Source organism: Oncorhynchus kisutch, linkage group LG12 (genome assembly GCF_002021735.2).
Source record: "Oncorhynchus kisutch isolate 150728-3 linkage group LG12, Okis_V2, whole genome shotgun sequence".
Lineage (NCBI taxonomy): Eukaryota > Metazoa > Chordata > Actinopteri > Salmoniformes > Salmonidae > Oncorhynchus > Oncorhynchus kisutch.
Window position 1 is genome coordinate 52,403,780 of NC_034185.2, and position 26,817 is coordinate 52,430,596.

The following is a 26,817-nucleotide window of genomic DNA, read 5'->3' on the forward strand; positions in this document are numbered from 1 at the left end:
GTTGCATTACACGGAGCGCCCACTCCCCCTGGGCAGAAGAAACACAAACAAATATCACAAGTCCACTATAGGCTATTATCACTGATTCAACTGCACCAAACTCCTTTCCCACCCATCTTGAAACCACAAAAGGATCCGCGAAAAGGATCCACTTTCTCCAAAAATGTCACTCCTACTGGACCAGATTCTTCTTTATAAGATCAGAGCTAAAAGTGGTGTCGGATTTCACATCCTACTTCACACGGGCGGTAGAGACACTGTATACGAGTGTGTCAGTGAGAAGTAAGGCTACCGCTTTAAGAGGTTAACATTTCATGGACATTTCAAGATCGTGGACTTCAGGAAACAGCTGAGGGTTCACCCCCCTATCTACATCAAAGGGACCGCAGTGGAGAAATCTTCAAGTTCCTTGGCGTACACATCACTGACAAACTGAAATGGACCACCCACACAGACAGTGTGGTGAAGAAGGAACAACAGAACCTCTTCAACCTCAGGAGGCTAAAGAAATTTGGCTTGTCACCTAAACCCCTCAAACATTTACAGATGCACAATTGAAAGCATCCTGTCAGGCTGTGTCACCGCCTGGTATGGCAACTGCACCGCCTGCAACCGCAAGGTTCTCCAGAGGGTGGTGCGGTCTGCCCAACGCACTACCGAGGGCAAACTACCCGCCCTCTAGCACCTGATGTCACAGGAAGGCCAAAAAGATCATCAAGGACATCAACCATCTGAGCCACTGCCTGTTCACCCCGCTATCGTCCAGAAGGCGGGGTCAGTACAGGGGCATCAAAGCTGGGACTGAGAGACTGAAAAACAGCTTCTATCAAGGCCATCAGACTGTTAAACAGCCATCACTAGCACATTAGAGGCTGCTGCCAATAAGCATAGACTAGAAATCACTTGCCACTTTAAGGAATGGAACACTAGTCACTTTAATAATGTTAACATATCTGGTATTACTAATCTCATATGTATATACTGTATTCTATACTATTATACAGTATCTTAGTCACTTAATAATGTTTACATATCTTGTATCTCTCATCTCATATGTATATACTGTATTCTATACTATTCTACTGTATCTTAGTCCGTTCCGATCTGACATTGCTCGTCCTAATGTACATAGTCTTAATTCATTCCTACTTTGATTTGTGTGTATTTGGTATATGTTGCGTAATTTGTTATATAATACTTGTTAGATATAACTCCACTGTCGGAGCTAGAAGCACAAGCATTTCACTACACCCACAATAACATCTGCTAATCATGTGTAATGTGACCAATAAAATTTGATTTGATTTCTATTCAATTTAAATTTCAAATGGTGTCAACTCAATTGCTGTGGTCTGAAGGAATAGGTCCACTCTGTGAATTCTATTTTTATGATTGAAATGACACCCCCCCCTGTATTCATGAGCATGTTGTCTCAACCGTTGGTGGGCACAACACAAAAACCTCAGACGATGTAAAGTAGGTCTAAGCTACAACGTACACTACCGGTCAAAAGTTTTAGAACACCTACTTATTCAAGTAATTTTTTTACATTGTAGAATAATAGTGAAGACATCAAAACTATGAAATAACACATAAGGAATCATGTAGTAATCAAACATTTTTTGAAACAAATCAAAATATATTTGAGATTCTTCAAATAGCCATCCTTTGCCTTGATGACAGCTTTGCACACTCTTGGCATTCTCTCAACCAGCTTCACCTGGAATGCTCTTCCAACAGTCTTGAAGGAGTTCCCACATATGCTGAGCACTTGTTGGCTGCTGTCCTTCACTCTGCGGTCCAACTCATCCCAAACCATCTCAATTTGGATGAGGTCGGGGGATTGTGGAGGCCAGGTCATCTGATGCAGCACTCCATCACTCTCCTTCTTGGTCAAATAGCCCTTACACAGCCTGGAGGTGTGTTGGGTCATTGTCCTGTTGAAAAACAAATGATAGTCCCACTAAGCGCAAACCAGATGGGATGGTGTATTGCTGAAGAATGCTGTGGTAGCCATACTGGTTAAATCACTGACAGTGTCACCAGCAAAGCACCCCCACACCATAACGCCTCCTCCTCCATGCTTTACGGTGGGAAATACACATGCAGAGATCAACCGTTCACCCACACGGCATAACACAAAGACACAGGGTTGGAACCAAAAATCTCAACTTTGGACTCCAGACCAAAGGACAAATTTCCACCAGTCTAATGTCCATTGCTTGTGTTTCTTGGCCCATGCAAGTCTCTTCTTCTTATTGGTGTCTTTTAGTAGTGGTTTCTTTGCAGCAATTCGACCATGAAGGCCTGATCCATGCAGTCCATGAACAGTTGATGTTGAGATGTGTCTGTTACTTGAACTCTGTGAAGCATTTATTTGGGCTGCAATTTCTGAGGCTGGTAACTCTAATGACCTTATCCTCTGCAGCAGAGGAAACTCTGGGTCTTCCATTCCTGTAGCGGTCCTCATGAGAGCCAGTTTCATCATAGCGCCTGATGGTTTTTGTGACTACTTGAAGAAACTTTCAAAGTTCTTGAAATGTTCCATATTGGAAGAACTTGTGTTTTTAAATCACTGATGAAGGACTTTGAGGCTGATTCCCTGACCTGTCAATGTTTTTAATTTGCTGTTTTATACTCTCGTGAATTCAATGGTTTTTACTAGATTACTTGTAGTTTCTCATGTTGTCTGTCTGTAATTTTTTTGTAATGACTTGGTGCTGCCTATCTTGGCCAGGGTGCTCTTGAAAAATATATTTTAATCTCAATGAGCCTTTCCTGGTTAAATAAAGGCTAAATAAAAAAATATAAAAATATTGACTGACCTTCATTTCTTAAAGGAATGATGGACTGTCATTTCTCTTTGCTTATTTAAGCTGTTCTTGCCATAATATGGACTTGGTTTTTTACCAAATAGGGCTATCTTCTGTATACCCCCCCCCCCCCCCCCCCCTACCATGTCACAACACAACCGATTGGCTCAAACGCATTAAGAAGGAAAGAAATTCCACAAATTAACATATGAAGGCACACCTGTTAATTGAAATGTGTTCCAGGTGACTACCTCATGAAGCTGGTTGAGAGAATGCCAACAGTATGCAAAGTTGTCATTAAGGCAAAGGGTGGCTATTTGATTTGTTTAACACTTTTTTGGTTACTATATGATTCCATATGTGTTATTTCATAGTTTTGATGTCTTCACTATTATTCTACAATGTAGAAAATGTAAAAATAAATAAATAAAGAAAAACCTTTGAATGAGTAGGTTTTCTAAAACTTTTGACCGGTAGTGTATGGAATATTTAAAAAATGGAAGGTTAAGCAATTCTAGGTATTTTAAGTTAAAGGTAAAAAAAAGATATATATATTTATCTGACATATTATAGTTATCATGTGAAGTGTCTTGAGGTAAGAGGGTAATCAACCACATACCCAGCATTAACCCTTTGCTAACGTTTAATTTGAAACAGGCTCGTGTAAATACCTGTTTTTAGAGACTAAAACTAGGCTAGAACAAGGACATATTAATATTTACCTTACTGAGGTGATGTAGATGAAATGAAGTCGTTCTATTATTTTCTACCTTATTTTTTCTAAACGAGTGTGCTCTGAGATTGAAAGATACTGATCATAGGAGATTTGATGTGTAATGTAATAAGAAGTAGCGTATTTCAAGGAACAGTGTGCATACCTTTTTCATTTAACCACACCCTTTGAACTATGATGCCAACCAATAAGATCCTTTCTCTTCAATTTAAAACGGAAATGTTTTTATTTTTTATATTTTTTATATCAAATCAATACAGAAATGGGGTGTCTTGATTTATCTAGTTCTCTCTGAGTCATGGCGCAGACACGGAAGAATGGGAAGGCACCAGGCTCAAACCTACATCTTCCGAATATATACCTGGTAATGGTGTTAAAAGAATTAGCCTGACCAGGATGAAGTACCTGCGGCAACAGGTGTGGTAGAGACTTCTAACGTTTGCTCTGAGAATCCTACCAGAGATGATTTTGGACCGGTAGGAGTGACCTTTTTTGGAAAAAGTGGATCCCTGCTATTCGGCCGGACCATGTTGTTTCAAGCTGTTTAAAAGGACAAAATGTGACCTGTCAAAGATTGGGGGGAATTTTATATATAATTTTTTTGCATCCTCCGCCCAGAGGCAGTGAGCGAACCACGTCACGCGCCTCTGGGATCAACCTGTGTCGTGCTTTGCTTTCTCAAAGGAGCGATCAATGGGGAGGCGTAGAGTAAAGGTGGATCAAATGAAAAAAATAATATTCCTGGTGTTTGTGATGCGCGCCGTATGCTGAGATTTAGACCCTGTGGCAATGGCGCGACTCAGAATACCCTGTCTGTCTTGAGCTTTGACACGGAGTTTCTACCTGGTAAGGTTAATATTTGCTATTCTGTGAGGGCCTATGTTCCGAACCCACTACAGTGCTTTTGGTGCCAAGGATTCCGACATGTTGCAACAGTGTGGAGATGGGGAGTGTAAAGTTGGGATAGAGAAAGTATTTTGTGTCAACTGTGGGGGCGCCCATGCAGCTGGGGATCAGAAGTGCCCTGTGAGAGAGACAGGTTGAGAGTTTTTATGCTGAGGCAGTGAAGATGGTAGAGGATAGCCCAAGGGTGAGTAATTCAACTGGCAGCCCCTCCAGTGAGTAGGCCTGAATAGAGAGATCCAGAGAGGATGAGTATCAGTAAGGTAGGGCGCTATGGTTATTAATTGTAGTGCACCAAAAAATAGAGATTTGTAGCGTAGAATATCTACAGGGGGTGATAGGGGTTCCATCCGCCCAGGCTGTTGGCCTGAAGTAGGATCTGTAATGGATTTTTGGGGTATAGTGGTATATACACTAAGTGTCCAAAACATTAGGACACTTCCCTTTCCATGACATAGACTGACCAGATGAAAGCTATTATCCTGTAATAATATCACCTGTTAAATCCACATAATCAGTGTAGATGAAGGGGAGGAGACAGGTTAAAGAATGATTTTTAAGCCTTAAGACATGTGTGGGTGCCATTCAGAGGGTGAACGGGCAACAACAGATTTTAAGTGTCTTTGAACGGGGTATAGTAGTAGGTTCGTGTCAAGAAGCACAACACTGCTGTATTTTTCACACTCAACAGTTAACCGTGGGAATCATTAATGGTCCACCACCCAAAAAACATCCAGCGAACTTGACACAAATGTGGGACGCATTGAAATCAACATAGAACAGCATCCCTGTGGAACACTTTCAACATCTTGCCGTCCATGGCTGACGTATTGAGGCTGTTCTGAGGGCACAAGGGGGTGCAACTCAATATTAGGAAGGTGTTCCTAATGTGCTGTACACTCAGTGTATGTGTAGGGTTAGCTGGTGCAATTCATTTGCCCCCCCCCCCCTTTTTTTGTGACAAAATGTGCAATTCACACTCCGATCCTGTAAAACGCAGCAGCATTAGTCTACGCAACAAAGCTTCTAGCCTGCCGGAAACGCATACGAAGAAGTAAAGGGAGTGAACAGGGACCAAGAAACAATTTCCACTTTAGCTTTTTTTGTATTTAGACGTTTATTAACAACATGGAACTCATATGATTAATTTAACTGCACAGCATCGAATACTTACCCCATGTAGTGCTTAATTCGCGCTAGAGACGGGACTAGATAGATGTTCTCTACGTAACGCTAGCTAGCTGCTAACAATGGCTAACTGTATGGTTTTTCACACTCAAATAGCCTCCATCATGGAGGTGCTGGCAAATGCAGCCGTGGCAGAGATCTGTAAACTCGTAGACGACGACTATGCAGTGTTTCGTTTGGAAATAACTCAAAGCCGGAAAGAAAACAGGACATTGCGGAGGAAACTACTGGAACTGAAGGTGGCACGGGAACGTGCAGAGAGAACAATGCGAGAGCGCGTCCTCACCAGTCGTCCCAGTAGTGTCAAGATCCTCGATCGATACAGAGGAATTTCAAGAGGTACATTTAGCTGCGTGGCCTTTCGCGGATCATGTATAACGCAGTTACCGTCTGTGTTAAGATGTATTACCCAGAATTGGTTATTGGTCAGTTTTTGGATTGTATGTAATAATTAACCCGATTACTTCGTACTCTTGCATATATAGACAATATAATATTCTAAACAAATGTATTGATTTACTGCATGGCTATTATTTACTCAATTAAAACAATATGATGCCTAATACATTGATCAATGCAATAAATGGTATATCAAGAAGTTATGTTACATCCTTGCCATTTGTAGACATTGTTAAGTGTACAATATAGCATTGACAGTAGCTAACCACATCTTTGCCCCCAATCACTCTCTCAGGTGAAGGACATTTCACTGGAGGCCACAGGACTATTGTGAAGCCAGCAGGACACAATACATGGAGAGATGGTCAACAAATCACTGTTGATGAGGGGAGTGGAACCTCAACCCAGCACATTATCATGATAGAGGTTAGTGTAATAGTGTTGCATTACAAATAACAATTACTTTGGAAATCAAATGTAGCCTGTTTGTTTCAGAAAGGCTACCCTCAGCTATTCACTTGCTTACATGTACATCCTCATTTATCTGCCATAGGGAAGCTTATGAGACTTCCCTACAACATGATCTTCTTGTGTCAGTCTGCAGATGCAGAGGCTGCATGTCCTGGGTTCAAGCAGGAGAGGTCTGAAGGAGAGGAGGACCCACGGCACAGCAGAGACATCCAGACTGGCGTGTCTGGAGCGCCCCCTGTAGCCACAGAGGACCCCACTACCACCCCAGCGCAGCCCAGCGCCCGACGCAGCATCACGGAGGTCAGTGGAACGCTGAACGCCGTCCTCAAGTCAGAGGCAGAGACCAAGACTTTAACTGTAACACACAGGCTCTTACACAAAGGATCATACCCAGAGAGATTGGGGCTAGGGAGACTGGGCTGTCCTCCTGCTCCCTGCTCAGAGTATTTACCGGTATTTCACCATAGGCAGAAGATGGTTCATTCCCATGGTGATAGTGACGTGTTAGACACTGGCGGCGATGATCCGTCTTATTCTTACTTTACAAAAATGGACCCTGGCAACATGCCCTTGGGTTTAGAGACACAGACGGTTTTGTCTAGAGGGGACAGGAACCATTACAGTAGTAGTGTATACTCTGAAGGCTGCCTTGATAAGAAAGGGGAGGTTATAGTGGTAGATGAAGTGACTGTGAAAGTAGAGGGCGATGCTCCTCCCACATGGAATGCAGGTAGTCACCTTGGAGATGGACACTCACAGGGCAGAGATGTCTTAGATTACAGGGAAAGCTTAGAGACCGATCTAAATGTTGCCACCCGCTCCCCTTTACACGCGTTCAGGGATCGAAACCCAGTGTCCACATCAATGGGGCCCTCCGAGTCACACGGCCGTGTCCGTTTTGATGAGGTATTGAACTCAAATGACAGGGCTAGAGCCCAGGCTCAGAGAAGGGGAGCCACATCAGGCAATATTAAAGAGAAACGGTTCCTCTGCATGTTCTGTAACAAAGGCTTCAGCTGCCTCCAGAAAGTAGAGAGGCACCAGAGGGTCCACACAGGAGAGAAACCCTTCAGCTGTACCCAGTGTGAGAAGAGGTTCTCCCGCCAGGACCACCTGAAGATGCACCTGAAGGTCCACACAGGAGAGAGGCCGTTCGCCTGTAATCACTGCGGGAAGAGGTTCTCAGAGAGGAGATACCTCAGGATACATCAGCAGAAAAACCATTCCACTCTATAACATATAAAGTAACCATTCCACATGATAGCTTCTGACATGAAGATCAAACCCTACATGAATTTAAAACATTTATTTTAAATGTTGTCAGCAGATAATATCCACAGATTGTGTGGTATATAAGACTACAAAGTCTGTTTCATATTGTTTGTGCTGTGTAGGCTATATGATGTTCAAATTGTCACAAATGAGAAAATTAATTCAGTTTATCATGTTCATGCAGATTTTTTTGTTGAGGTGTATGTGTGGTTTTCATGTTGTTTTAATAAACAAAATCGGAACTTTTCATTCGAAGACTTTCATTGACTCTAGACCCACACACTAACTAACACCTACTGTACACGTCAAAATAGTTTAGTCAGGTTTGTCTGATGATGACTTATCATAGCTGACTCATATTTACCCACAACATCATATTTATGTCCACCATGACGTGTTTAACAACAATGACGTTATTCTGTAACTACAGTATAGGACTCATAGTGTGGATGGGTAAACACTCCATGTTGAAAGTGTGTTTTATCTGTGTGTGCATAACTGAGGGAGTGTATGTCTGTAATCCGTATCACCTGTCTCTTCCAGGAGGAGGAGGGTCCAGAGGTGCTGCTGGTGAAGGAGGAGGGGTGTGAGGAGGGTCTGGGGAACCCTGAGGGGACCATGGTCATGGAGGACAACCGGACTACACCTCTTCCTGAACCCACAGAGGAACCAGCTGAGCAGCACAAGAACACACACAGTCTCACGGAGGTAAGCCCACAGTAAACTACTGTCTGAATGGTATTCGTTCAGTGCCCGGATCCACAAAGCCTCTCAGAGTAGGAGTACTGATCAATGGATTCAATTAGCCGTTTAGATCATAATGACTAAGATTATATAGACAAGTGGGGACCCGATCCTCAATCAGCACTCCCACTCTGAGACTCTTTATGGATAAGGGCCCAGGTCTTGATTCATTTTGTCTTACGTGTAGGACCATGCCTTTCAATTATCAAACCATTAGTGTCATATAATCATTTCAAATAACACGTTTGCATAGTATCACATCAATCCCTCATTGCCCAATCAGAAGATGCTCCATAGCACGGTGCTCATATCAGATGTCTTGATTCAACATCCTCTCACTCTGTATCTCTTACAGTCAGTAGACATGGAGGATGGAAAGCCTGATCTGCTGATAGTCAAAGAGGAGACGATAGAAGACGGACCAGAGAACATTGATCTGCTGAGTGGACTAAAGATGGGGGAGCAAGGTAAGAGAGACCTAAATATACAGAACATAATAGATATAGCTACTTCATTGGGATACGCCTGGCTATTATTTTCTCTTCATTCAATAAAATGAAATCAGTACAATGTATGTTTACATACTAAAACCCACACATGTACGAACTTCACCAGGAAATTGACACAAAAAAAACTTCATATGTACAGTTTTCTGTGCCATGTTTGTAGTCTATTTTGTAACCTCCAGGTGATTGGCTGGAGGATAACAGAGGAGACTGGGTGGCCATCTTGGATTTCCAGACCCCGACCGGTGCAGCCAAGGCTCCAGGGGACAACATCATGGAGCAGGCCAGGACCAGTAGCGACATAGTGGAGGTCAGTGGATGGGACAGCATCATCAACTCTGGGCTGGGGAACAACACTGTTAACCAGAAACAGACAGTCGAACACAAAACAACGACCAAACTTAGTCTCCAAGACAACAGATTGTCAGAGACAAGAGTGAGGTGTCGATTTGGTCTGCGGGGACAGGGAGGTATGTGGCTTGAAAGAACAGACACAGACTTGGCTAGCGATGCTCCATCCTGCTCCTATAGTTGTGATTCAGAGAGACTGATGGCACCTCAGGTTAACCACCTAACAGGTTCTGCCTTCAGCCTGCCTTCTATAGGATCTATCAAATGGAGCATGGATCCTGTGACAACACAGACACTTCCTGGCCTTCGTCCTCCCCACACTTTCCAAATGTTAAACCAGACCCCCGACAATGTCAGTGCCTCAACACTAAATAGTTACACAAGCCGATTGACAGATGACAGAAGTAGAGACGGAATCAGTAAAGGTGGCTGCGCCACAGAGAAGCGCTTCCCGTGTTCTTTCTGTGGGAAAGCCTTCAGTTTCCCCCAACAGGTGGAGATTCACCAGAGGATTCACACGGGGGAGAAACCATTTGTTTGCCCCCTGTGCCGGGGCAGTTTCTCCCAATCGTCCAGCCTGAAGAGGCACCAGAGGGTCCACACAGGGGAGAAACCCTACAGCTGCCCCCAGTGTGAGAAGAGGTTCTCTCACCAGCACCAGCTGAAGATGCACCTGAAGGTCCACACGGGAGAGAGGCCGTTCGCCTGTATGCACTGTGGGAAGAGGTTCTCAGAGAGGAGCTACCTCAGGATACACCAGCAGAAAATGCACAGGGCCCATGTATAGAGTATACTGACATGTAATGTAGTAGTAGTTTGTTTGTAGTTAATTCTGTTGGTTTTGGATGTATATGGAACTGGATGAGGTGAACTGAGGAAATAATGAGTATGATGAGGTAGAGTAAATTACATGGTGATGGTTGGTGTGATGGTGTCTGTAAAAACTTTTCACTAATGAAAAGTGACACTTGTCCTGTTTTGATGCTGGTGTTTTATAATGAGGAAATTATAGTGCCTTAATTCATGTTTACTTGACATGAAGTGGTGAAGCTGTGTGTGAAGTTTTATGTTTTCCAAAGTATTCTAAAATGTATTTTATCACTGTGAGGGTACCACATTTACAGAAAATATAAAGTGTTACCATAGTGAGAAAAGTTATTCTACTTGTCACGTATCATTTTGTGCAATAAAAGTACTGTACCTCAAAGTTGAGTGTAAGACCATTTTGTTTAAATTAAATACAAAATTTACTCTGTGTTGACTGACTATATATCATTGCAGGGATTGAGTTTCCTGTCTCAGTCTAACCAAAACATAATACTAATTCTTGAATCAACACATATGGAAATGTTTTTATAATAAACTCCAATGGCTCCATATTGTTAGGTACTTCAATCAGTGTTCGAGATGTGTTTGACTGTGGTTAACATTTTATAATATCATGTCATGTTTCTGTGGGTACAGAAAAGAGTTTCTTATATAAACCTTTATGCTTTTCTGTTCAGTTTACAGAGGACCAGTTGATATCTGGTGTTGCTTGCGGGAGAGACTGGACCTCTGCGGTGGCTGGTCACAAAGCCTGGCCCCGGATCAGAACCCTAGATCCGGAGCCGTCGCTCTTCCTTCCCGGCTCAAAACCAGGCCTGAACCACAAGGGACAGAGACTCCACCACCACACAGAACAAAACCAGTGGACAGGTGGACTGAAAAACCTCAGTCCTGGTGGTCATCAGAGAGACAGAGACTCCAGTCAGGGATCCAGTCTGCAGACCAGACCCTTCCCTTCACAGTCTCAGTGCAGGGATGGAGCAGGGCCTGGGGCTGATAGAGATAGACCCTCCTGTTCCTATGATACAAACACCACAGTATCCATGATGAACAGAGCAGGTCACCCTGGGCTTCAGCCTTCACAGAGACTGGTGGGAGACCCCTCTGGTGGTAGTCTATCAGCAAGTCTGTCTTCTCCTTCAGGGACACATCTAATGCCTGGTGAATGGGTTAATAGAAAGCCTGGACCTGGGTCTAGCCTTCCTCAGTTACCTCATGGTTACACCACCAATACAGACAGGGCCAGAATGGGTGTTCATCACAAGAGCTACCTAGCTTATAACACAGCACACAATCCCAACAACACCCAAACAATGGCTAGAGGTCAAGGAAGGAGCTCAAAGACTAACCACCTGAGGGTGGTGGCACCTGCGTCTACCTCCTCTGGTGTCATTGGGTCACAACGTGGGAGGCAGAGCATTAGGACAGATGCTGACAAGCCATATGTCTGCCCCACATGTGGGAAGCGCTTCGCTGATGCAAATTATGTGAAGAGGCACCAGACCGTTCACACCAAGGAAAAGCCCTTCAAGTGCAAACTATGTTACAAGAGCTTCTCCTTCCTGACTAGCCTTATCAGACATAAGAGTGTCCACAAAGGGGAAAAATCATAGCGGTGTGGCTTGAGAAGTATGCTGGGGATATCTGGGAACTATACTTAAATATAGTGTGAAGTGTCTTTGGGTAAGAGGATAATTAATCACATGCCCCTCGTTAACTTGGAATTTGAAACAGGCTTGAGTAAATACCTGTTTTTAGAGAGACCGTAAACCGAGGCTAGAACAAGGAGTTTCATATTTACCTTACTGAGGTGATGTAGATAGAATAAAGTAATATTACTTTTCTACTCTATTCTTGCTGACATACTGTCCTTTCTAAACAAGTCTGCTCTCAGCTTGAAAGATACAGTACTTGTCATATGAGATTTGATGTGTAACATAATAAGCAGTACCGTACTTCTAAGAAAAGCACGCATACATTTTTCATTTAACTACACCTTTGAGCTATGATGCCAACCAATAGCATTATTTCTCTTCAGTGTAGACGGACGTAAAGTGACCAAGAACAATGTTCACCTTAGCGTTTTTGTTGTTATTTAGACTTTAAGACCATGGTACTCGAAATATTACTAATTTAACTGCACAGCATCACGTCCTTGCCCTAGGCAGCCTTTAATTCGTTGGAGACAGGACTTGGCTAATGTTCGTTAACAATACCAACAGCTATGGTTTTCCACACTCAAATACTCTATTATGGAGGTGTTAGCGAATGCAGCTGTGGCAGAGATCTGTAAACACGTAGACGACAATGCAGTTTTGTTTTAAAATGTCTCGAAGCCAGAAAGTAAACAGGGTATTGCGGCGGAACCTACAGCTACTGGAACTAAAGGTGTCACGTGAGTTCGCAGAGGACAACGCATGAGCGCGATTCTCGTCCGATACCGAGGAATGGCAAGAAGTTCGTACATTCTGCAGAAGCCGGAGGTTGACTTGCGGCGTTTCCACTAGTTACCCCAATCACAAAGTCAATATCGTAACCATTTCTAAAAAAAAAAAAGTGCTTTTTGGTCTTAATGTCGGTTAGGATCAGGCATACAGTTAGCAGTGTGGCTAGGTTTAAAATCACATTTTAAGAAGATACAGTCATAAACCCCATCCTATTTCTACAATGTATCCGTGGTAACAAGTGACGACCAGGTTGCGGGGCCTCTTGCGCATGTGTGACTTGCATGGATCCATGAGCACCAATATGTGAAGCTCACAGGAGCTTGAAGGCATAAATACATTTTCAATAATTTTCCATCCTCAAAATGTTAAATAAACAAAAGCTTTGATTTCTTGGCCTTATTAGAAATATATCAAAACACAATGATGTTGAAGTACAGACCCCTGCTGACTAATAAACACTTGTATTTAGTTTAGGATATCTTTAAGAAACATTTCCTTGTGGATTGAAATTCTGTTTCCGTAAACACACATCTTTAAGATATTATGTCTCCCTCATGAGGAGAGAGGATCAATTAAAAGTTCAGACGTAACTTAAATGTAGTTTCTGAATTATTAAGTGATTAAAACTCAATATATAAAATCACTACTGGAATTTCTGAAATTAAATTGGCTACAATGGGAAATCGTAGTTGTCACAAACTACAGTTGGGTCACCTGCTACTGTCCTCCATGTGGCATACTGTTACCTTCAACTGATAACTGTTTTCTTTCTCTTTCCGTCACCAGTAGCTAGCTAACTTTTTAGTTTGAATACCGCACTGCAGTTGGCATCAGTTCCTGGAACTTCTAGTCTCTTTCCAGTGATCCTGCCGACCAAGGCCGGATCTGAGGAGCTATTTGGCGTAGCAGCCTAGCTGCTAGCTAGCTGCCTATCCAGCTAGCTGGGTTTTCTTGAGGGCTTGAACACAACCTGTGATGCGATTAGCCATTGTGGCTGGAACCACGGATTCTCTCGGGTTTGTGGCTGTCTAGATCCCTGCTGTTTGTTTTCAATCTTCTCTGTGACCTGCCCTGTATGGAACTGCGAGGAGTAACAGCGTAACCTACATTGCCAGCTACCATGACAAAGATCAAAGCCGGTGGGAGTACCGTTGAGGACAGTGGTGTCTATCACACATGAAGGATCTTTTAAATGAACAAAAAGAAAAAAGCTTCAAGTGTTTTGTCCTAATACTGGTGGATTCAACTAATGAAATAATGGATGACCTGACCAGAGAGGTCCAGGACCTGAAGAACAGTTTGCAGTTCTCCCAGGGTCAGCTCGACGAGTTGAAAAAGGGAAAACAGCAAGATGACAGCAATCTGTAAGTCATTGAGAGAGGCCATCAGTTCTGTGTGTGAATCCATTATAAAAATTACAGATAAATCAGACTACCTCGGGACAATCAAGGTTAGTGGACAAAATTGCAGAATCTCCATGAGACCTGGATGGAGTCTGAGGACAAAGTGAGGGGAATGATCTTGAAGATGGACCACAGGAAGATTGAGGTGGGGCGAGCCCACAGGACTGGAAAACCCACGACCGGCCCAGGTGACAGGCCCAGGCTGATAATGGTCAAGTTCCTGAGGTTCAAGGACAAGATAGCTGTTCTGGAAAGAGTCAAGAACTTGAGAAGAATGTATATCTTCCTCAACAAGGACGATCCTTATTATCCACCCTACCACCCAGAGGCCTGGAAGGGATGAGAGAGCCAGGCCAGATAACATTCATATATTAGCCATTTCTGAGACTCACTTAGATAATTCATTTGATGATACAGCAATAACAATACAAGGAAATACAGTTGAAGTCGAAAGTTTACATACACCTAGGTTGGAGTCATTAAAATGTGTTTTTCAACCACTCCACATATTTCATGTTAACAAACTATAGTTTTGGCAAGTCAGTTAGGACATCTACTTTGGGCATGACAAATATTTTTTTCCAACAATTGTTTACAGACAGATTATTTCACTTATAATTCACTGTATCACAATTCCAGTGGGTCAGAAGTTTACATACACTAAGCTGACTGTGCCTTTAAACAGCATGGAAAATTCCAGAAAATTATGTCATGGCTTCAGAAGCTTCTGATAGGCTAATTGATATAATGTGAGTCAATTGGAAGTGTAGCTCTGGATGTATTTCAAGGCCTACCTTCAAACTCAGTGCCTCTTTGCTTGACATCATGGGATGATCAAAAGAAATCAGCCAAGACATCAGAAACCAAATGTAGTCTGGGTCATCTTTGGGAGCAATTTCCAAATGCCTGAAGCTACCACGTTCATCTGTACAAACAATAGTACACAAGTATAAACACCATGGGACCACGCAGCCGTCATATCACTCAGGAAGGAGACGCGTTCTGTCTCCTAGAGATGAACGTACTTTGGTGCGAAAAGTGGGAATCAATCCCAGAACAACAGCAAAGAATCTTGTGAAGCTGCTGGAAGAAACAGGTACAAAAGTATCTATATCCACAGTAAAACGAGTCCTATGTCGTCATAACCTGAAAGGCCGCTCAGCAAGGAAGAAGCCACTGCTACAAAACCACCATAAAAAAGCCAGACTACGGTTTGCAACTGCACATGGGGACAAAGATCGTACTTTTTGGAGAAATGTCCTCTGGTCTGATGAAACAAAAATAGAATTGTTTGGCCGTAATGACCATAGTTATGTTTGGAGGAAAAAGGGGCAGGCTTGCAAGCCGAAGAACACCATCCCAACCGTGAAGCACGAGGGTGGCAACATCATGTTGTGGGGGTGCTTTGCTGCAGGAGGGACTGGTGCGCTTCACAAAATACATGGCATCATAAGGAAATTATGGGATATATTGAAGCAACATCTCAAGTCAGGAAGTTAAAGCTTGGTCGCAAATGGGTCTTCCAAATGGACAATGACCCCAAGCATACTTACAAAGTTGTGGAAAAATGGCTTAAGGACAACAAAGTCAAGGTATTGGAGTGGCCATCACAAAGCCCTGACCTCAATACTCTAGAAAATTTGTGGGCAGAACTGAAAAAGCGTGTGCGAGCAAGGAGGCCTACAAACCTGACTCAGTTACACCAGCTTTGTAAGGAGGAATGGGCCAAAATTCACCCAACTTATTGTGGGAAGCTTGTGGAAGGCTACCCAAAACGTTTGTCCCAAGTTAAACAATTTAAAAGGCAATGCTACCAAGTACTAATTGAGTGTATGTAAACTTCTTACCCACTGGGAATGTGATGAAAGAAATAAAAGCTGAAATAAATCATTCTCTCTACTATTGTTCTGACATTTCACATTCAAATAAAGTGGCGACCCTAACTGACCTAAAACAGGGAATTTTTTACTAGGATTAAATGTCAGGAATTGTGAAAATCTAAGTTTAAATGTATTTAGCTAAGGTGTATGTAAACTTCCGACTTCAACTGTAACATCTATAGAAGAGACAGAAATGCTAACGGAGAAGGTGTTGTATATTTAGAGCAATATCCCTGTAATGCTTAGAGCATATCTCATGTCAAGTGTTATTGAAGTGTTGTGGTTGCAGGTTCACTTGGCACATCTAAAGCCTTTTCTTTTGGGGTGTTGCTATAGGCATCCAAGTGCTAACAGTCAGTATCTAAATAATATGTGTGAAATGCTTGAGGTCTACTTTCTTGGAGACCTGAATATCGACTGGTATTCATCAAGCTGTCCACTCAATAGGAAGCTTCTCACTGTAACAAGTGCCTGTATTCTGGTTCAGGTTATTAATCAACCTACCAGGGTGTTTACAAACACTACAGGAACAAGATCATCCACATGTATCGATCACATTTTTACTAATACTGTAGAACTTTGTTCTAAAGTTGTATCCATACCCATTGGATTCAGTGATCACAATATAGTGGCTATATCCAGGAAAGCCAATGTTACAAAAGCTAGGCCTAAAATAGTGTATAAGAGATCATACAAAATGTTTTGCTGTGACTCTTATGTGGATGATGTTAAAAAATATTTGTTGGTCTGATGTGATTAATAATTAGTATCCAGACAATGCACTTGATACATTTATAATATTGCTTCTTCCAATTATTGATAAACATGCACCTGTTAAGAAACAGACTGTTAGAACTGTTAAGGCTCCATGGATTAATGAGGAATTGAAAAACTGTATGGTTGAAAGAGATGGTGCAAAAGGAGTGGCTAATAAGTCTGACTGGCTGATTTACTGCAAATTGAGAAATGAATGTGACTAAACTCAACAAAAAGAAGAAACTGTATTATGAAGCCAAGATCAATGATATGAAGAATGATGGAAAAATACTTTGGAGTACTTCAAATGAAATTATGGACAGAAATACAAATTAAACTTTCATCGAATCAGATGGCTTATTCATCACAAAACCATTTGATGTTGCCAATTAATTTAATTATTACTTCATTGGCAAAGTGGGTAAACTTAGGCAGGAAATGCCAACAATGAAGAGTGAGCCACCGTATTCATGCATAAAAAAACAAATAATGAAAGAAAAGTAAGTTTGAATTTTGGAAATGCTATTTCTCTGTAAACAAATTAACAACAGACTTTCAGCATGCTTATAGAGAAGGACACTCAACATGTACTGCACTGACACAAATGATTGATAATTAGTTGAAATAATTGATAAGAAGATAGTGGGAAATGTACTGTAAGATTTCAGTGCAGCCTTTGATATTATTGACCATAACCTGTTGTTGAGAAAACTTGTGTTATGGCTATATATCTAATAGAATCAAAGGGTTTTCTTTAATGGAAACTTCTCTCATGTCAAACATGTAAAGTGTCGTGTACCACAGAGCAGCTCTCCAGGCCCTCTACTCTTTTCTATTTTTACCAGTGACCTGCCACTGGCATTAAACAAAGCATGTGTTTCCATGTATCCTGATGTAACCATATACACATCAGCAACCACAGCTAATGAAGTCACTGAAACCCCTTAACAAAGAGTTGCAGTCTGTTTTGGAAAGGGTGGCCAGTAATAATCTGGTCCTGAACATCTCTAAAACTAAGAGCATTGTATTTAGTACAAATAATTTCCTAAGATCTAGACCTCAGCTGAATCTGGTAATGAATGGTGTGGCTGTTGAACAAGTGGAGGAGACTCAATTACTTGGCGTTACCTTAGATTATAAACAGTCATGGTCAAAACATATAGATTCAATGGTTGTAAAGATGGGGAGAGGTCTGCCCGTAATAAAGAGACGCTCTGCTTTTTTGACGCCACACTCCAAAAAGCAAGCTCTAGTTTAGCCTAATTTTGATTATGTCACAGGCGTGTGGTCGAGTGCAGCAAGGAAAGACATAGTTAAGCTGCATCTGACCCAGAACAGAGTGGCATGTCTTGCTCTTCATTGTAATCAGAGGGCTAATATTAATACTATGCATGCCAGTCTCTCTTGGCTAAGAGTTGAGGAAAGACTGACTGCGTTGCGTCACTTCTTGTTTTTATAAGAAACATTCATGTTGGAAATTCAAAATGTTTTGCATAGTCAACTTACACACAGCACTGACACACACATTTACCCCACCAGACATGACACCAGGGGTCTTTTCACAGTTGCCAGGTCCAGAACAAATTCAAGGAAACATACAGTATTATACAGAGCCATGAGTGCAAGTGAATAGCGCAAGTGAAATGCAAACATGGTTTACAAAAGACAAAGAAAGTAACACCTCACGGCACAATGCCTCTCCCCATGTGACCTACTTGTGAGTATGTACTGACATGTATGTGTAACTGATAGATGCACACACACGTAATGTTTTTAAATGTATGTAAATTCTACAGTATTTTGTCTGTAATGTCTTTTTTGTTATATGTCGGACCCCAGTAAGGCTAGCTGTCACCATTAGCGTGGGATAATGGGGATCCTAATAAAATCCAATCAAAAACTAAGAAAGTGATTTGAAAGGTATTTTCAAGCTAACAATTATGAGCGCTAACCGTGGATGACTGGGTGTAAGCAAACCAAGAAGCTGTACTGCTGGGATTGTTGTCACGTTCTGACCTTAGTTCCTTTGTTTTATTATGGTCAGGGCGTGAGTTGGGGTGGGCAGTCTATGTTTTTTTTTCTATGTTGGTTTTTGAGTTCGGCCTAGTATGGTTCGCAGAGGTAGCTGTCAATTGTTGTCCCTGATTGAGAATCATACTTAGGTAGCCTGGGTTTCACTTTTGGTTTGTGGGTGTTTGTTTCCGTGTGAGTGTTTGGGCCACACGGTACTGTTTCGGTTTTGTAAATTCACATAGTCATTTATTGTTTAGTGTTCTGAGTTTTAAATAAAAATCATCATGAACACTTACCACGCTGCGCTTTGGTCCTCATCTCTTTCTCCCGACGACAACCCTTACCATTGTACTCTCCAGGACCACAATATATCAACCTGGGCCAGTACTGGTTTCAAAGACCTAGTCAGTTTTACGAAGTCAGCTCTGTGCCACCAAAACTCAACTTCACACCTGCGAACTACAGTGAGCTCAAAAACATTTTTTCTACATTGTAGAATAATAGCGAAGACAAAACTATGAAATAACACATATGGAATCATGTAGTAACCAAGTGTTAAACAAATACACATTTTATATTTTTCAAAGTAGCCACTATTTGCATTAATAATCAGCTTTGCACACTCTTGGCATTCTCTCAACCAGCTTCATGGGGTAGTCACTTGGAATGCTTGAAGGATGTCCTACATATGCTGAGCACTTGTTTGCTGCTTTCCTTCACTCTGCGGTCCAACTCATCCCAAACCATCTCAATTGGGTTGAGGTCGGGTGATTGTGGAGGCCAGATCATCTGATACAGCACTCCATCACACTCCTTCATGGTCAAATAGCCCTTACACAGCCTGGGAGGTGTTGTTTAGTTCATTGTCCTGTTGAAAAATAAATTATAGTCCCACTAACTACAAACCAGATGGGATGGCGTATCGCTGCAGAATGCTGTGGTAGCCATGCTGGTTAAGTGTGCCTTGAATTCTAAATAAATCACTGACAGTGTCACCAGAAAGGCACCCCCCCACACCATTACACCTCCATGCTTCACGGTGGGAATCACACATGCAGAGATCAACCTACTCTGCGTCTCACAAAGACACAGCTGTTGGAGCCAAAAATCTCGGTCTAATGTCCATTGCTCATGTTTCTTTGCCCAAACAAGTCTCTTCTTATTGGTGTCCTTTAGTGTTTTTTTGCAGCAATTCGACCATGAAGGCCTGATTCACGCAGTCTCCTATGAACAGTTGATGTTGAGATGTGTCTGTAACTTGAACTCTGTGAAGCATTTATTTGGGCTGCAATTTCTGAGGCTGGTAACTGTAATATACTTATCCTCTGCAGCAGAGGAAACTCTGGGTCTTCTTTTCCTGTGGCGGTCCTCATGAGAGCCAGTTTCATCATAGCACTTGATGGTTTTTGCGACTGCACTTGAAGAAACGTTCAAATTTTCCGGATTGATTGACCTTCATGTCTTAAAGTAATGGTTGGCTGTCATTTCTCTTTGCTTATTTGAGCTGTTCTTGTCATAACATGGACTTGTTCTTTTTCCAAAAAGGGCTATCTTCTATATACCACCCCTACCTTGTCATAACACAACTGATTGGCTCAAACGCATTAAGGAAATACATTTTTATGTCTTCACAATTATTCTACATTGTAGAAAATAGTACCCATAAATAAAAACCCTGGAATGAGTAGGTGTGTCCAAACGTTTGGTACTGTAGCTAAAGTCAAGTCTTCTCAGTCACTGATCTGGAGAAACGTATACATTCATGGTCCTTGTCCTCTTTGACCCACAACAGTTCCCCGGGTATAGTGAAACCTTCCCCAGTACTGCATTCTCAAGTCTTGAGGAAAGCTATGACACCAACTTTGATCTGTTGCAGCTCCAAACTGTAAATCTGTAAATAAGCCACTCAGAAACATTCAATGTCGTCCTGGTAAGCAATTCCAGAGTATATTTGGCCTTGTGTTTAGGTTATTGTCCTGCTAAAAGGTGAATTTGTCTCCCAGTTTCAGTTGGAAGGCAGACTGAAACAGGTTTTACTCTAGGATTTTGCAGGTGTTTAACTCCATTCTGTTTCTTTTTATCCCAAAAAATCCTCCCTAGTCCTTGCCGATGACAAGCATACACAGCACATCTGTTTTCTTTGCTGTCCGTGGTCTTGAATCAATAGTTAGGCCTATGTGTGGTTGTATTTATTCCGTCACTGTGCGAGTGTGACTTGTCTTTTGGAACTGTTCCTGTGAAAAGATGTATGGCTTTTAGGTCTTATATATCATGTGGAGAATTGACGTAGCAGGTTAGGAGAATTTGGGGCGGCAGGGTAGCCTAGTGGTTAGAGCGTTGGACTAGTAACCGGAAGGTTGCAAGTTCAAACCCCCCGAGCTGACAAGGTACAAAATCTGTCGTTTTGCCCCTGAACAGGCAGTTAACCCACTGTTCCTAGGCCTTCATTGAAAATAAGAATTTGTTCTTAACTGACTTGCCTAGTAAAATAAAGGTAAAAAAAATTGGTTAAGGTTAGGACAAAGATTAGGTTTAGCTAAAATGCAAAGAAATATATACACTACCGTTAAAAAGTTTGTGGTCACTTCGAAATGTCCTTGTTTTTGAAAGAAAAACACATTTTTTGCCCTTTAAAATAACATCAAATTGATCATAAATACAGTGTGGACATTGTTAATGTTGTAAATTACTATTGTAGCTGGAAACAGATGATTTTTTATGGAATATCTACATAGGCGTACAGAGGCCCATTATCAGCAACCATCACTCCTGTGTTCCAATGACACGTTGTGTTAGCTAATCCAAGTTTATCATTTTAAAAGGCTAATTGATCATTAGAAACCCATTTTGCGATCATGTTAGCACAGCTGAAAACTGTTGTACTGATTAAAGAAGCAATAAAACTGGCCATCTGTAGACTAGTTGAGTATCTGGAGCATCAGCATTTGTGGGTTTGATTACAGGCTCAAAAATGCCAGAAACAAAAAGTTGAAGGCTATTCCATGTGAGAAATTGCCAAAAAACTGAAGATCTCATACAACGCTGTGTACTGCTCCCTTCACAGAACAGCGCAAACTGGCGCTAACCAGAATAGAAAGAGGAGTGGGAGGCCCCGGTGCACAACTGAGCAAGAGGACATGTACATTAGTGTCTAGTTTGAGAAACAAATGCCTCACAAGTCCTCAACTGGCAGCTTCATTAAATAGTACCCGCAAAACACCAGTCTCAACATCAACAGTGAAGCGGCGACTCCGGGATGCTGGCCTTCTAGGCAGAGTTGAAAAAAAAAATTTCACATCTCAGACTGGTCAATAAAAAGAAAATATTAAGATGGGAAAAAGAACAGACACTGGACAGAGGAACTCTGCCTAGAAGGCCAGCATCCCGGAGTCGCCTCTTCACTGTTGACGTTGAGACTGGTGTTTTGAGGGTACTATTTAATAAAGCTGACAGTTTTTGTGCCAAATCTATGGTAGAGTTGAAAATGCAATGGAAACACATTGAACATTACATTTTGTATTCGATAAATGAAAAATTAAGAAAAAAAGTAATCACGCACTGATTTTTATCAACAAGTCAGTTTGGTGGAAACACACTACTGGTGGGAAAATGGGCATATTTTCTTTATTCAATTTTAGAATATTCGCATGAAAATCTGTCGACAATTGGATGGAAATCTAGATACAACGTGTAATGAATTCATACTCCTGAACAGTAGGCGAACGCAGCAGGTGGTGGCATGCACCTCTTATGAATGTTTGCGGACTGCCATAATACCATAGAAGAAGTATACGGAAGTGAACGGTGAACAATAACAATTTCCACGTTAGGGTTTAGTTATTTCTACGTTTAACACAATGGAACCCAAAATATGACAAATGTCACCACAGCGCATCAAATATGTACCCCAGGTAGTGTTTAGTTCGCGTTGGAGACAAGACTTGGTTGATATATGTTATCTAGGTAAGTCTAGCTAGCTAGTTGTTGACGTTAGCTAACTGTAACGGTATGGTTTTTCCACACTCAAATAGCCTCCATTATGGAGGTGCTAGCGAATGCAGCCGTGGCAGAGATTAGTATTGTCGTAGACGACGACTATGCAGTGTTTCGTTTGGAAATTTCTCAAAGCCAGAAAGAAAACAGCATTGCGGAGGAAACTACAGCTCCTGGAACTGAAGGTGGCACGGGAACGCACAGAGAGGACAATGCGAGAGCGCGTATTCGCCAGTCGTGCCAGTACTTTCAACATCCTCGACCGATACAGAGGAATGGCAAGAGGTAAAGGCGTGGGTGCCTGCCGTGAGCCTAGTTCCCCTCTACACATGTGACTTGTGTTAACCAGAATTGGGTCTTGGTCAGTTTTTGGATAGTATGCAATAATAACCCAGATTGCTGAGCTATCTTGTACAAAGATACAATATGGTATTCTAACCAGATTCTTGATTTATTGTATTTCCTATTTACTCATTTTAAGCAATATGATGCAAGGGACATACTTGATCTATAAATAGTATATCAATAAGTTGAGAAGTGTTACCTTGCATCCTTACCAATTCTAGACAGTGTCAAAACTGTCAATAGTGTACAATATAGCATTGAGCATTGACAGTACCTAACCACCTCTTTTCCTTTTCCCCCAATCACTCTCTCAGGTGAATGACATCTAACTGGAGGCCACAATACATGGAATGATGACAAACCAATCACTGTTGATGAGGGGAGTGAAACCTCAACCCAGCACCTTATCGTGATAGAGGTTAGTGTAATAGTATTACAGTACATCAAATGTTCACTTTAAATGTTCATCAAATGCTATTCACTTTAATACTTGTACATCCTCATTTATCTGCCATAGGGGAGCTTGTGAGACATCACTACGCATTGTTATCCAATACAACTCATGTACCCGTAATAACCTCTCTTCTTGTGTCAGTCTGCAGATGCAGAGGCTACAGGTCCTGGGGTCAAGCAGGAGATGACTGAAGAGGAGGACCCACAGCACAGCGGAGACGTCCAGACTGGTGCGGCAGGAGAGCTCCCTGCAGCCACGGAGGAACCCACAACAGTCCCAGTGCAGCCCAGGACCCAACACAGTATCATGGAGGTCAGTGGAACACCGTCCTCAAGTCAGAGACAGACACCAAGACTAACTAACACACAGGCTCTTACTCTAAGGATCTGACCACAGATCAGACCCAGAGAGACTGGGGGCTGGGGAGACTAGGCTGTCATCCAGAGCCAGAGGACAGTTCATTCTCGTTGGGATGGTGACCAGTGGCAGTGATGATGTGTCTTGTTCTTAGGCTACAGAGATAGACCCTGGCAACATATCCTTTGGTTTCGAGCAGTTTTAGACTCGAGCCTGACTAGACTCCCCACAAGCATATTGGGACTCGTCTGAAGTCGGTACAGCCAATCTGCCAACTTCTGTCTGTAGGGGCTGAACGTTTGGGCTACACACTAATATGACCCCTCAGTGGAAAGGTGGAACTCTCACGTTTTGCTCTAGGATGCCGACAGGCCTCAAGACCAGTCTGAAGGTATTGGACCCGTCTGTCTGAAGGTCCCCCAGTACCAGTTGAAAAAGTGAATGGCAGTATATATAGAGACTTTTTGGTGACAAAAATAAGGGGTTAAATACATGTGAACAAATAAAAATAATGTTTCATATCTCTCAGATATAGGACAGACACTTCAGAACTAACTTTAGAACTGTTGTACAATGCTGTGAATCTCTTATTCAATGCGTTTGTGTGGGCTAATAGCAGTAAGGCCCAATTTTATTTTTTTCATCAAACCATTTAATATTTTTGGGGCTACTTAAAATTCAAAATCAAATAGTTAAATGATCCTTCGTATGGCCTTCTTAAAACAATTCCATATAGCTTTGTAGAATCCCTCCCTTCCTGGATTAGACAGGGTTTATATTTATGGGTTAAACTGACTGATCGGGAGGCTTTTCTTTAGAGGAATGGGGTGGAAACAATCACGTCTTAGAATAGTTTTTTTTCTAACTATGGGCTTCCTGTATAGATTGGTGACGAGTGTATAATTTTCTTTAGTGATCTGAATGTCAAGGAAGCTGACACTAGAGTAATTAAAGTCCACGGTGAAATGAAAATGATAATTTGACTTATTAAGAAACTCATGGAACATCAAGTTCATTGGGAGTCCCGTCAAATAATACCAATATCATCTATATAATGTGGATATAGTTTGATCATGGATAGAAAGGGATTTTACTCAGGGTTGGGAATGTAATCATGCTCTAAGCCAGTGGTTCCCAAACATTTTGGTTGGTGTACCACCAACTGAATTTTGTTCTGCTTGGAGAACCCCTGAAGTACCACCTACCATCTCATGAGTCTTCTCACGTACCCCTTGTGGATAGCCCAAGTACCCCCTGGGGTCCCAGTACCCTTGGTTGGGAACCACTGCTCTAAGCTTCCCATATAAAGATTGGCATAATTGGGTGCCATCGAACTCCCCATAGTGGTTATTTTGGTTTGTTGGAAAAAGTCACTTCTAAACATAAAAGTTATTTGTGAGTAACAGCTCTGCTAGGTTTCTGGTACATGAGGAGCTAGGCCAAGACTCTATAGGGTGGTTGTTCCAAAAATAAGCTTGTGGCCTCTAGTCCACATTGGTGGGGTATTTATATATATAGACTTTCAACATCAAAACAGGCCACCGATATTAGCATTTTTCACACATCATGTGCAAATCATCCAAAAGTATCTCATACGATTGTAAAGCTCAACAAAGTCACTTATAGATGTGAACATGATGTGGGAAAAATGCTAATATCTGTCCCATGACTTGAAATGGATTTGTGCCACAAATGTTAAAACGTTAGCATGTGAAACTTGCAGGTTGTGACTTGCTTGTGACTCGAATAATAGTGACTTTGATCAAGTATTGAACTCAAACAACAGTGCAAGAACCCAGGCTTGGGGAGGGGGAACCACATCGGGCAATAGTAAAGAGAAACGGTTCCTCTGCATTTCTGTAACAAAGGCTTCAGCTGCCCCCAGAAGGTGGAGATCCACCAGAGGGTCCACACAGGGGAGAAATGCAGTTTGGCCAGTACCCACTGCGAGAAGAGGTTCTAATAGTGGACTCATATTTACCCACATGTCCACCATTATGGATTTAACAACAATGAAGCCATTTTGTAACTACTCAAAAGGTAGTGGGGATGGGTAAACACTCCATGTTTAATGTGTTTATTATCTGTGTGTGCATATCTGAAGGAGTGTAATCTGTATTACTTCTCTCTTCCAGGAGGAGGAGGGTCCAGAGGTGCTGCTGGTGAAGGAGGAGGGGTGTGAGGAGGATCTGGGGAACCCTGAGGGGACCATGGTCATGGAGGACAACCAGACTACACCTCCTCCTGAACCCACAGAGGAACCAGCTGAGCAGCACAGGACCACACATAGTCTCACTGAGGTGAGCCCACTATAAACTACTGTCTGAATGTTATTACGTCAGGGCCCGTATTATATGGAAAGATAAGCCCTCCTACTCAGACTTTTTGTGGATACGGGTCTTGATTAATTTAGCCTAAAGTATGGGACCATGCCTTTGAATTATCAAACCATTAAAATAATGTCACGTAATCAAATGAACTAACATGTTTGCATAGTACTCATAGCAATCCCTCATTGCCCAATCAGAAGATGTCCATAGCAGGGTGCTCATATCAAATTTCTTGAATCAACATCCTCTCACTCTGTATCTCTTACAGTCAGTAGACATGGAGGATGGGAAGCCTGATCTGCTGCTGGTCAAAGAGGAGACAATAGAGGATGGACCAGAGAGCATTGATCTGCTGAGTGGACTAAAGATGGGGGAGCAAGGTAAGAGAGATATGCATATAGCCCATTTTTTCCCGACAGCTAATGTCACTCCAACACAAGGCTCGTTCCTCCTCATAGCACCGGTTTCAATCCAAGTGCCAATGCAGTTTATCAAACTTCAGGCTTGTGCTACGGTCAGGTGACTTGAAAATAAAGCTATTAGGCCATGTACACCAGTGGTGGATTTGGTATTGAAAAATGTAAACATATGCAAAAAAAGTACCTCATACCTACTGTAAAATATGGTGGTG

At 42.1% G+C, this 26,817-nt stretch overlaps 2 protein-coding genes across 5 annotated transcripts in view; both read left to right on the forward strand.

The window, feature by feature from the left end:
• Positions 1-26,817, forward strand: part of LOC109901171 (zinc finger protein 16-like) — a 174,268-nt gene that overhangs the window by 146,103 nt on the left and 1,348 nt on the right. Inside the window, exons 1-5 of one of the 2 annotated variants that reach the window (XM_031836553.1) lie at positions 22,459-22,985; positions 23,360-23,463; positions 23,641-23,811; positions 25,992-26,156; positions 26,455-26,566. In XM_031836553.1, the coding sequence (XP_031692413.1) occupies positions 23,683-23,811; positions 25,992-26,156; positions 26,455-26,566 (406 nt within the window). In that variant the 5' untranslated portion in view covers positions 22,459-22,985; positions 23,360-23,463; positions 23,641-23,682. Of the gene's footprint in view, positions 1-22,458; positions 22,986-23,359; positions 23,464-23,640; positions 23,812-25,991; positions 26,157-26,454; positions 26,567-26,817 lie in introns of those variants that run through there. The other variant, XM_031836552.1, reaches the window with a different exon arrangement.
• On the forward strand, positions 3,798-13,146 carry LOC109901166 (zinc finger and SCAN domain-containing protein 5B-like). 3 transcript variants are annotated; one of them, XM_031836509.1, is made up of 8 exons: positions 3,798-4,392; positions 5,734-5,976; positions 6,332-6,462; positions 6,634-6,807; positions 8,323-8,487; positions 8,879-8,990; positions 9,212-9,339; positions 10,886-13,146. In XM_031836509.1, the coding sequence occupies exons 1-8, from the start codon at positions 4,311-4,313 to the stop codon at positions 11,819-11,821; spliced, it is 1,971 nt and encodes a 656-aa protein (XP_031692369.1). In that variant the 5' UTR covers positions 3,798-4,310; the 3' UTR covers positions 11,822-13,146. The 3 variants fall into 3 exon arrangements, with proteins under 3 accessions (XP_031692369.1, XP_031692370.1, XP_020352802.2); XM_031836510.1 differs by lacking the exon at positions 5,734-5,976; XM_020497213.2 differs by lacking the exon at positions 10,886-13,146 and having other exon boundaries at positions 9,212-10,603.

What these genes read in the sequence shown, in the direction of transcription:
- LOC109901166 (XM_031836509.1), top strand. Translation starts at nt 4,311, where the DNA reads ATGCTGAGATTTAGACCCTGTGGCAATGGCGCGACTCAGAATACCCTG. An exon ending in ACTAAAGATGGGGGAGCAAG is followed by an intron (nt 8,991 to 9,211) that starts GTAAGAGAGACC and finishes TGTAACCTCCAG; the next exon opens with GTGATTGGCTGGAGGATAAC. An exon ending in CCAGTAGCGACATAGTGGAG is followed by an intron (nt 9,340 to 10,885) that starts GTCAGTGGATGG and finishes TTTTCTGTTCAG; the next exon opens with TTTACAGAGGACCAGTTGAT.